The sequence below is a fragment of the Corapipo altera genome, unplaced genomic scaffold (genome assembly GCF_003945725.1).
Source record: "Corapipo altera isolate COAL_440 unplaced genomic scaffold, ASM394572v1 49, whole genome shotgun sequence".
In the NCBI taxonomy this organism is placed as follows: Eukaryota; Metazoa; Chordata; class Aves; order Passeriformes; family Pipridae; genus Corapipo; species Corapipo altera.
Genome location: NW_020884879.1, coordinates 3,812,694 through 3,824,702, shown reverse-complemented (window position 1 = coordinate 3,824,702; position 12,009 = coordinate 3,812,694). Strand labels below are relative to the sequence as shown.

At 45.5% G+C, this 12,009-nt stretch overlaps 1 protein-coding gene across 3 annotated transcripts in view; it reads left to right on the top strand.

Annotated features, from left to right (window-relative positions):
- Nucleotides 1–542: 542 nt before the first annotated feature.
- Nucleotides 543–12,009, top strand: part of CDH2 (cadherin 2) — a 119,364-nt gene continuing 107,897 nt past the window's right edge. The window contains exon 1 of one of the 3 annotated variants that reach the window (XM_027638689.1): nucleotides 543–797. In XM_027638689.1, the coding sequence (XP_027494490.1) occupies nucleotides 558–797 (240 nt within the window). In that variant the 5' untranslated portion in view covers nucleotides 543–557. Of the gene's footprint in view, nucleotides 798–1,413; nucleotides 1,517–2,588; nucleotides 2,689–12,009 lie in introns of those variants that run through there. The other 2 variants (XM_027638686.1, XM_027638687.1) reach the window with 2 other exon arrangements.

Here is a 12,009-nt window from a genome sequence, read left to right as displayed (position 1 = left end):
AGATTGTCTAGGGGCCAATGCCTACAAATCCTCCCCTTATTATATCCAAGGATGGAAGCTCTGATGCATGGACACAAAACAACTTCGCCGACTGACCTACGGGCGAGAGACAATCTGTGCCAGCTCCGCAAATGAGCCAGCACTGGTACTCGCTTCTCTAACTGTTCGCTCAGCAGCACTTTCCAGCTCTCTTCCGCAGGCTGACATTTTTGGACAAGCCAAGCTTTTGAAAACATTTGCTGATAAAATTCAGCAGGTAGATTAGGGAAAAAAAAAATACGGAGGGGAGGTGGTTAAGAAAAACAAAAAAAGCTAAGCAGTAACAGCTGAGCGGAACTTGCCGAGCCGCCAGCACCAGGGCAGCGGGCGGGCACCAGCGGCGCCCCCGCAGCTTCTCACTGCACCGACTGTTCCCTGCCGAGCACGGCAGCTCCTTCCTTCCACAGCAAGTTCTCGCCCCCCCTCCACCCCCCCCCCCAAACATTTCGGTGCACCAAGTGTGTGGGTTGGAATTTATTTCGCTCCCCCGCTCTTGAGCTGCTGGTGTTGCAGGGTGAATGGGCGCTGGCGCCTGCCCCGCTGCCCTCAGCGCCCGCTCTCCGGGGACCGAGGAGGGGCAGCGCTATTCGCAGGCACAGCGGCGAATTTCCCCGGCGCTCACTGTGCCGTGCCGTTCCCATTGGCCGTGCGGCCGGCAGGGAGCGACGGGAGGCGAAGAGGGAGCTGCCAGCAGCAGGGAGGCAGGCAGGCACCGGGCGAGCGCGTACACAGGCGCACGGCAGGCAGAGGCTGCTGGGGTATTGTTATCATTGTGCTTCGGCGGAGGGCTTTGCCTGCAGGGGGAGGGGTGGAGGGAGGAGAAGAAAGAGGGAGAGAGAAAGTGCGGGGCGAGCATGCAGCAGGGCTGGGGCCGGCGAAGCGGCGGTGCTGGCGTGCCCGGGCTGAGGCGCTGAGAGGAGCCGCCTGCCCGAGCTCGCTGAGGGCCACCGGCGGGAGGACCGAGGTGGGCACGATCCAGACGTGGGGAAGTCAGCCAGCCGAAGGGAGCCGCCACCCGCACTGGCCTCGCAGCAGCAGCAGCGACTACTTCTTTCTTATCTCCCAGCCTTTTGTTCGCCCATCCTCCTCCTCCTCCTCTTCCCTGCCCACCCTCTGCACCGCGTAGGGGGCTCGGCAGAGAGACAAGCAGGCTGACCCAGAGCTGAGTTTCATCCATCCTCCGCCCCCCGCTCTCTCTGCCGTCTCTCTCTTCCTCCGCTGCATCGCTGCCCATGAGCTAGAGCGGCAGCCGGCTCCGGCAGGCGGGGGCAGACGCCGACCGCAGCTCCCGGCAGCTGCCGCTGCCCGACCCTCCCCGCCGCTCCCCTCGCCCCGCTCCGCGGGCTCCAGCCGCGCTCCGGAACTGCTGGGGGCCGCCCTGCCGCCGCCCCTTCTCGCCTCCATGTGCCGGGTAGCGGGAGCGCCGCCGCGGATCCTGCCGCCGCTAGCGCTGATGCTGCTGGCGGCCCTGCAGCAGGTAAGCACCGCCGGCGGGGAGCGGGCCGGGCTGCGGCTCTTTGTTCTCCTACGGGCGGCGATGCCCGGGGAAGGCGGGAGAGCCGAGGGGCAAATGGGGGGGGGGGGGGGGGGGGGGGGGCGGCGGGCGCCGCTTTGGGGGGGGGGGGTTTCTGGGGGGGGGTCGGGGAAGGTGGCTGTTGCCGCTGCCCCGCTGCCGGTGTGCCCCGCGATGGCTTGTGGCCGCTTGCGCGGAGCCACCTGCTCGGGGCAGCCCCGCCGGGCTCCGGGGAGACAGGGGAGCTCGTGCCCAGGGCCGGCTGAGAGGGAGAGGGTGGTCCCAGAGACGAGAGAGGTGACGGGGCGCGGATTCCCCCCCTCGCTGCCGGGAGAGCAGGTGCCGCGGGACGGGGGGGCCGGCCGGTCCCCGCGCGGCCAGCAGGAGCACGGGAGCTCGGCCCCGCCATGAGCGCGGGGGACAAAGTAACGGAGCGGGGAACGGAGCGCACATCCCACTCTGCCGCCCCGCGTGGGGAAGGGCGGGCGGGGGTGCCAGAGAAGTGCGGGGAAGGGGGCAGCCCCCGCGCCTCGACTACCCCCGGCTCCCGTGCCCACTAATCCCTTCCCGGGAAGAATTTAATCAGCCTCCGCCTGGCCGCTGGGCTTCCCCACCCCCTGCCGCTAACGGGAATTTCCACTGGGACGGGCTCGGGCTCCGAAGTGTTTAATTTATTATTATCCGAGTCCTGCTGCTGCCTCGCCAGGGCCCTCCAGGCGGGCTGTGTCCCGAGTGACGGGGTCCTGGGCAGGTGGTCGCGGGACGCGGGGAGGCGCCGGGCACCGCCAGCCGCGATGTGCTCCCCATGGGGTGCAGAAAGTAGGGGTCTGCGGCGAGATAGGACAGCCGGGACGCTGGGCGGGGAGGGGGGGGGGGGAGAACGGGGAGACGACAAAATGGATCCCGGTTGGGGCAGCGAGGGCAATGCCCGCGGGACGGTGGTTGGGCTCCCCTCCGGCACCGCGCGGTGTCCGGAGCGGGCGCGGAGCCCGCGGAGCTCCCCGAGCGGAGGTGGGAGGGTGGCGGTGGGTTCCCCGTGCGCTTTGTGCTGGCTGAGCTCGTATCCGGCGCCGCGCCGGGGGTGGAGAGGGCGGTAAGTCCGAAGGACAGATGGCGCAGATCATCGCCTCTTAATGGTATTTACGGTTGGGGCATTTCTGCCGGGCCGGGGGAGCGGGTTGAGGCGAGGCCGGCGGCGGGGCCGGGGTGCTGGGGCGGGCAGGGCGCCCTCCCGCCGAGCCCGCAGCGGCTGGCGCAGGGCGGGGGGGGCGGCGGGCGACAGCCACTGTCCATGGTGCGGCCCCGCCGCCTCCGCCGCAGCGGGGGGCAGGAGGAGCCCGGCCGTCCGCCCGTCTCCGCTTCTCCGTCCCTCTGACACCCCCATCCCCTCACGGGGTCCCCAGGCGAATGAGTCCCTCCCGCAGTTTCTGAGGCTGTCTCGGGGGCTGATGACTTGGCACCAGGCGAGGTACGAGGATTTTCCCTTGAGTCTTAGGGGGACGCAAGGCAGGCTGGCTGGCGTGACACGGGAGTATCCGGCTGGGCATGAGCGGCTGCATGTGAGAGCAGCCACCCTGTTCAGAAACTTGTGATGTACCACTTACCGGCTGTTGTTATGTTGGGTTGTGGGGTTTTTTTAAAGTCCTTATGTGCAGTTTACTGTATGTGCTTTCAGTTCTGTTTAGTCTTCCTATCTCAATAAATCTTTAAAGCACAAAATCTGCAGTAAGCTTTTATTCCGGGGTTGTTTTTTTTTTTTCCTTCTACCCAAGGCAGGTTTGAAATTGAAGCACAAGCTATGAATTAAGGACAGGAGCTAACCGTGTTGCTTTTATGTATCACTCAGTGTCACTGGCACGTTACGGTTGGGGAATCCAATTTCCCCCTTGTTTGGGTATCCATTAAATCAGGTTAGGGTTGATTTTTAATAGTGTGTAACAAAATTGGAACTTGGGTATGAAATCAGATTTATAGACCTGTGTCTGTACAACACTTTCATTTTAAAAGCTCTTTTTTCCTCTCCCCTTCTTCTTTCATGCATACTGCGAAGAACCTTCCCAAGCTAGGTGCAGTGGTGCTAACTTTTTATTCCCGTCATCGCACCTACTAGTTTTGCTTTGTAGGAGGTTATCTGTGTCAGGTTCTTTTGAAATGCTGAACCTTTCCGCTTAGTTTTTCCTCTGTGCAACACAACTGCTATCTACCTTTATTTTCTACAGTTATTAATCAGTTTTTTGTTTGTTAGTGGTGTAGAAAAGCTGACATTATGGAATTACTTGAGAGATTGTAACTGGAATCAGATTTTATGGCAGATCTGTGGATGTTGTTTAGGTACAGGAAACGGGGCTCTAGAGTTTTAGCAATATGTAACCTGCTCAAGACAGAAGAGAATGAAAACTGCCCTTTAGTTTGCTGGTTAGGAGATCAGTATGAGTCTGAGAGTATTATGTGAAAAAAATCCTGACAGAAAAGAGGATAAAAGGAGTGAGTCTTTTTTTTCTGGCTAAAACAACAGTTCGAGTCCAACAGGATTTAAGAAGGAATGGGAAAGCTAGCATGAGTTTACAGGAATGAAAATACTGTTAGAAATAAACTGGAAAGGGGAGTAGAAATTGTGCTCAAAAAGGGAATAATTTTTTTTTAACATATAATATAAGGTGATTGAAGCACTCTGTGGATGTTGTCCATTTCTAAATCAAAAGCAAGTAAACAATTAAGCAGTTTTGGAGCCTTTGGAGCTTAGGTGACTGGTTTGAATTCGAATTATGACGACAGAGGACATAAGTTATTACCCTCTGCAGGCAATTTTGGTCATCTTCCAGGTCTTTACGAATGTATCCAGGTGATAAAGCTACTACCCTAAATGACACTCCTGTTAAGCTGCCTCAGCTGAGAATTTGGCAGTGGCGTTTCTTGCCACCTCTACCCCTCTAGTAATCAGCCCCAGCAGTAGTTGCTGGCAGAATTGGGATGAGAAATATTAATGTGGTTTTATGAAGAAGTGGCAGCGAGATCTCCTGTTGTGGGTACATCTTCTATCTCTCACAATATACCTGTGTCTTAGATATTTTTTTTATTAGTCTATTTTAAGTAATACAGTAAATATACAGTTGTATAAACATAAGTTTTAGGATGTCTCTGATTTTCAACCCCATTAACAGACTCCAACATCATTAACTCCTTACAAAGTGAACTGAAATGAACTGAATGCATTTTATAACACATCTCATAAGCCCCAGACCAGGATAGCTATGTGAGTACCTCAACCTTTTTGGAAGTAGATCTTTCTGTTCTGGTTATACTTTGTCTTCAAAGAATGTATTAGAAAAGTTAAATGTGGCAGGCTACTGCAGCAGAGAGCTCTCTAATCCTTGTCTGTCCGGTCTAGGTGATAGTGATACCACTGACACAACCTCAAAATTCAGATACTTTTTTTCCTTCAGTTTTGCAGTTATCTCTTTGGATATTAAACTGAATATATTATTTAAATATATATTTTGTTACAATAATTTTTAAAAACTACCTTTTGCATCTGTTATAGGACAGATAATGTTGCATAATTCAGCAGAGGTTTTGGAATTTAAATCATTGGTTGACAAAGCAGGAGATAATTTTGTGTATTAAATGAGTTCTAATTGTCTGGCCAGATATTATAGCAAACTCAGGAATACATATACTGCTTACATAACCAAAGGTGTATGTTCTCTTCTGTTGTCAATTTATGTATTTTTAATAAATATGTATTTTCTAGAGAGCCTTCTAGTACTCTCTCTCCTCATGGGTAGCACTGCTACCTAGGCATGCAGCTCAGCGTGCTAGGAAGATGAATGTATAGTTTTGATACCAGTTTTTAAAATATTGTCTCAAATTACCATGTTTTTGAACTACATCTAGTCAAGAGTGTCTAATTCAAAAATTTCCTATCTGTTGTTTTCCCTTCTGCTCCCAGAAGTTGGGGGACCTCCCAGAAATGTCACTGGAAGAACCCTGTCATGTTCTATCTTTCTTAGTTTCATTGATGCTTTTATATCAATAATTTAATTTATTAGTTTTTTAAATAGCTGAACACTAATACATGAGACAATTTAGTTGTGACAGAATTGCATATGTATATTTAAAAATAGCTTGAGGAAGCTGTGAGTAAAGTTATTTTTACTCAGTACAGACAGCACTGTGTAAGGGACTTTTTGTCATGTGGTAAGGAGAAGGAATTTTTGAATGGCTTTTTCTGCCTGAGTTAGAGAATAATTTGCCAGTTAAACTCTCTTTCTGTTTCTCATTGGTTTTGTAAATGCTTTTGTAGATTAACAAAAAAGTCTAGAAAACTTGCAGTAGTTTCAGTAGTTCACCACCGCTCCCATTAGGAGGAAAATTTAATTTATTTCAAACAGTGTATACGTACATACAAAACATAAGTCCATTCCCCAAAGGTTCCCTGGCATTTGTATTTTAGATTTTTGTTACAAAGTGTGGGAGGAACCTGTAGTGGCCTTGCTGAATACCTCTGTACTTCCAATAACCTGGTGGCACTAGTTGTACGTAAGGTGCAGTGAGACATGTCAGAGTGAAGAGTAATAAAAGCAAAAGGAATACTTGATGTCTTTTACAGTAGCAGTGGTAAAGTACTTCTCACGTACTACTGAACTGGGACTTACTCATTGGCCAAGTTAATACTGGTATACAAAGAAATGAGTCTTGAGAGGAAAGAAAGGTATTGTACATTACTGCAGGATGAATTTAATGAAGATTTGTATTTTGCTAAAGTGTATTTGTAGTTTCTGAGTTGAACTGAGAGGGACCTTTTTCACCCAGATGTCAGGCCATGTTGCAGTTCACCTTGAGAGGTGTATAACCAAGTCTGCATGATTCATCATTTGATTTGATCTTGCAGTTCTCGTTGAAAGATCATGGGAGCTCCGTCTGAATAAAGAAGAGAAATTAGGCTTTCTATTTTTAAATGGTTTATGAAAACAGATACAGGATCAGCAGCTTCCAGGATGGAAGGTGTATTACTGCCAAATCTTTTCAGTGTTTCAGTTAAACTATTTGGTTTTAGTCAGTATTCGCGTATTTAATTAAATATCATGTTTCCAAAAGGCGCATTTATCCTCTCCTCTAGGCACTCCTTGACATATTTAAAAAATATATTTTTACCAACAGACTCTTCTGGGGACTCTTCCATTCCTTATAATTAGCATATAATTATCACCCAGCAGCTGAAGACATAGTTAAAATTTTGTGATCCCCCCAAAGAGGCCCAGCAAGGCCTCCCCAAAGCTCAGGAAAAAGCAACATCCTCCTGTACACATTAGCAGCAGTTTTCATGTGCTGAGATGTTCAGTGTGAGCAATACAATGGCTATTATCAAATCAGAGAGAGGTCATTTCCTCTTGTAGAGAAATTAGAATGTATGGTCCAATACAGGACTGGTTTATTTGGTTGAGATGTTTTTATTATTATAAAAAAAATGTAACTTCGACTTACAGAAATTCTATTTAGTTTTATTATTGCAGTTGAAATTTTAAGATACCCTGCTCTGAACTGTGACTTACTTGAAGAACCACGTGTTTTGAAAGATGCAGCACTCCCATGTTCTCCTAGTTGAGGGAGGGGAAACGTCCATATTGGGTGATGGCTTTGAACTATGTGGGATATACTAAATAAGTGTCTCCTTTTGTAGTAAAGCAAATGAACATTGTTTCTCAGTTGGAGTTAACAGAATAGGCTATGAACATGTTTTGTAAAGCTGGCAGATGAACAGGTCCTTGCTGAGAAGGACTTGGGGGTGCTGATGGATGAGAGGCTGGATGTGACCCAACAATGTATGTTTGCAGCCCAGAAAAGCAACAATATCCTGAACTGCACCAAAACTGTGAGCAGCAGGTCAGGGGAGGTGATTCTGCCCCTCTGTTCTGCTGTGATGAGACCCCACCTGGAGTGCTGCATCCAGCTCTGGGGTCCCAAGCAGAGGAAGGACATTGACCTGTTGGAGGGTCATGAAGATGAGTAGTAGAGGGATAGAACACCTCTCCTATGAGGAAAGTGTGAGAGAATTGTGATTGTTCAGCCTGGAAAAGAGAAGGCTTTAGTGACCTAATTGCAGCCTTCCAGTATCTGAAGGGAGCCTACAAGGAAGGTGGAGGGAGACTTTGTGCGAGGGCATGTAGTGACAGGGCAAGGGGGAATAGCTACAAACTGAAAGAAGGTAGGTTTAGATTAGATACTAGGAAGACATTCTTTACTGTGACAGTGGTAAGGCACTGGAACAGGTTGCCCAGAGAAGTTGAGGATGCCTCATACCTCAACTTGTTCAAGGTCAAGCTGGATGGGGCTTTGAGCAACATGGTCTAGTGGAAGGTGTCCGTGCCCATGGCAGAGGGGTTGAAACTGGATGATCTTTAAGGTTGCTTACAACCCAAGGCATTCTGTGATTCTATGAACCTTTGGTGGTTGAAAACAACTTTATTTTAAAACACAGATATTTCAGATTTTGTCACTTGGGGAAGGTGCTTGAGAGCTGTAAGTATTGGTTTAATTTCTGATCTAAAATCTTGTGGTTCATGAAACAGAGCATTACGTAGAAGTGAAGATGGCCTCACAAAAGCCCTTTCTGGTGTAACTGAATGACCTCTGGGAGGATGTAGCCTGGCACCCACTTTGGAAGCTCTTGGTTTCCTGAACAATTTGAATGAAAGGCACATTTCTTTTGCTTCAGTTGCACTCTACAGTTGAAAACAAATTATACTTGACTACATTCGCTGAAGTACTGAGTACTGTGGGGGTATAAACTGTTGCAGCTTTTCTTTGCAGCAAGTTGGAGATTTAAGAGAGTTGCTTAACAGTTTGAATTTTAGCATCTAAAGCTTTTCAGAGATGTTCTATCATCCTGCAGAGTATCTTTTGTATGCCTTATGGCAGTAAGCAGAAACTTGCTATGAAATAACACCCACCATTTACAGCTTATCCCACTGTGTCAGATAATGTCTCTACACAAAACTAAAAATGGACAGAACAGTCTCTAGATTTGCAACCTAAGTTGCAAATGAGTATTGGGTACCATCCTGGCTTTTAAATTAATGAAGAAACACCCAGTCTTTAAACACAGTCACAAATGTTTCTGCGATGTGTGCTTAAGTTGAATATTACTGTCATAACTGCAAATTAATATTGGTTATTAAGGAGGAAGAACTCGAATACCCTGTTCTTGCTTAGTCATACATATAATTATGTCAGACATTGTTTTGAACTTCATACAATAATGTCCTGGTGAATTGACTGGACTTGGCAACTAGTAGCTGTACTGTGTTCAGTTATACTCTATAGTATATTTTCTCTGATGCATACCCCTCTGTTTCTCATTTTACTACCTAGGCTTATTTTCCTATAGGAGTAAATTACATTGATTATAAAAGAAAGCAGTCTTTCAAAAGCAACTTCCCTTGCATTTTGGTACAATTGCTATTAAGAAATCTTATGTTGTAATACATGCAGAAGAAGAGACTTTGAAGAACAGAGACTTTGATATTTCAGATAAATATAGCTACTATTGAACTCCAGTGGTGTATGGTATATTCAGAAGTGGTGAGCTTACATTTCGAAATAGATGTTTCTTTAAATGGATGTTTCCAGATGTTTGGAATTGCATTTTAAATATGTCTACTTTTTAGAAACTATGGAAATTTGAAAGGGTTATTCCTCCAGAACTGTCAAGACTAGTGAAGAAATCCTGCCTGGCTTTACTCTTGTTTCAGTTTACAAACTTCACAACTGTGAGGCCTGTATTGGAAAACTTCTTCTGGTGATGTTTAGAAAAAGATGTAAATGCGAATCCTTTAGAATTATAAAATTGAGATTGTCAACAGGTTGTTGTGGTGTTTTTGTAATTTATTTTTTTTTAACTGAGCTGGAATACAACCTTGGAATTAAACCACAGATTTCTAGATATGAAACTAAAGTAAGTATGAAACTAAAGTAAGTGAGGAGCAGGGTATCAAAATTGCAAACTTACCTGTCTAAGTATATCAAAAAGGTGAATTCTCTTAATTGATTGAATTACAGTTTTGGCAAAGGACTTTTAATTTACATCATGATGCTTCAGAATTGCAGTTTGTGTGTTGCATTTAATCTGAGATCGTACAGTACTGAGTTTATATGCATGATCTGACACCATGTTTGACTAGGTGTTAGCTCTCTAGCATCTGAAGATAGTCATGCTTATTACTCATTTTGCAGTTAAAAATGACTAAATAAGTCATAAAGGATGAGGAATGCAAAATACTTTTTCAGTAGTAACTCTGTTTTGCTCTAGCAAAGTCTGTCAGCGCTTGAGAGGAGAATTTTGCAAGTGCTGAACTTGTTTAAAGTTTTGTAACTACTCTGAGTAGGTTTTATGTGGGTACAAGCTAAAGTAATTGCTTTCCATCTTAAAAGACAGGGGTTTTTTTGAGTAGAGTCCTTTTGTAGATGAACGTACAAGTAATATTATCTTATGTTTGAAACAGTCTTGGGAATTGTACTAATCTCACAAAACTCTGTAAATTACAGTAATGTAATTTGTAATCATAATCTTCATTAGCTTTCACCTTTTGCCCCAGATAAGAGGATAAAAATATTTCAGCATCCTCCTTTGCTTAGAGTTAAAATGGTTTAAATCTTGAAGTACTCTTAGGCTGAACTTGATATGACCTGGTGTGTCTGAAGTTGCAACTTCAACTTAATTCAGAACGCTTAACATAGGGCAATTAAGAATTGCTGAAAATTTGAATTCTTCTTTCCCTTGTGTTTTTATTCTGAAACAATCTTTACAAAGGGCTGTTTTTGGAGAGCAGAGTACAGTCTTTTGTTTCCGGATAAAATCGATGGCTGCAAATGAAAGAATAAAGAAGGCTCTCTATTCATGTCCCCCAGCCTTTGTTTCAGTGGGCATTGTTTCAGTTTATAAGAACTGTTTAGTACATATAGATTACTGGAAAGGCTGAAAGATTCCCAGGCGCATGGGTGCAGACTTGTTAAAAATCTTGCTATCTCCTCAGCTGCCCACCAAGCCACTCAGTACCTTTTTGTATCAATGATATCATGAAAGTCTATTTTTTTTTCTTTTCCACCACATTTACTTTGACGTCATCTTTTGTAGAGTAGTTTAAATGAGTCTCTTACTATTTTTCTTTCAAATTATGGGAACCTTATCAAACTTGTGATTTGAGTTCTAAAGCTGAGGAAACTGGCAGTTGGAATTTTAATTATTTCTGATTTACCATCTTTTTAAAATAAAAACCCAGTGTTTAAGTAGACTGTTTGGGCTTAGCTACAGATCCAAGTTCCAGTTTTGCGGGTAACATAGTCCCATGGTAATTTAAACTGTTGCTTTATGTTTGCTTTCTCTTTAGGGTCCACATAAAAACATTTTCAAGTACATAAGCAATTGTACATGGTGAGATACCTATGTAGAGCTTAAGTCACAAGTAAATCCACACCACAGTTTCCATTAACCTGAAACTCGATAGTTATCAAGTTGTCTCACTGAGCAGTTACCTGGATAGTGAATTACCTTGCTAATTATGTAGTAAATTTTTTAATTTTTGCTAGTGTGAGTGTTGAGTTGCACAGTTAGGAATGTGTTGGTGTTAATGTAGAGCAATGTGTTACAAATGCCTCCTTGTATTAGTGATAAAATTATTCTAGTAGGGCTTGGCAGGCTGAACTTGACCATGTGTATATCAGTGGAGAGATTATGCTTCTGTCCCGTCCCATTTCCCTGACGAAACCCTTGTGGTTTGAGGTGCTCCTGTCCCACTTCTGCTTTAATACTCTTTTTCCCTGAAATTACTATTGTGAATGGGTGAATAACACCATCGTGTTCTCCTTCTCTGTCCTTTTTTTGTTTTTCCTATAGGGCTTTCTTTGTCAAGTGGGTGCAGATGTGCTTACATGGCCTTGAACAGGTCTGCTTGGTGGAAGACCATCTGAGAAAATAAAAAGGAAAATCTAATTTAAGTCTTGATTAGATTTAAGTATGATATAACTGCACAGTTGCTTGTGCTTTCAAAGACCAGACCCATCTGGGCATGCATGTGGATAGGCCTTTATTTGGCATGTAGGCATGTTTGAGATTGTGTGAGGGCTCTCGCGATTTCTTGTACATATCTCAGCCCAGGCTGGCATGGGAGCTGGTCTGTCTGCCTTGTGCAGTGTGAAAGGGATTTTGCCATGTATTGTTACGTACTCACATGTAAGATGGGCTGTTGTCTTATGTAGCACTGAAATGAGACAAAAAAAACCGACTGAAAAGAAATCTTAGTCCTTTGCCACAGAACTGTCCTGGAAAATAACTTAGCTATCAGAAGTATCTTCTGAATGTGGAAGATAAAGAAAAAAAACAATTTTCCAAATGCTGTATTATATTTTTTAATAAAAAGGCATTTATGAAACTCTTTTAAAACTGTGATTTGAAGGTAAAC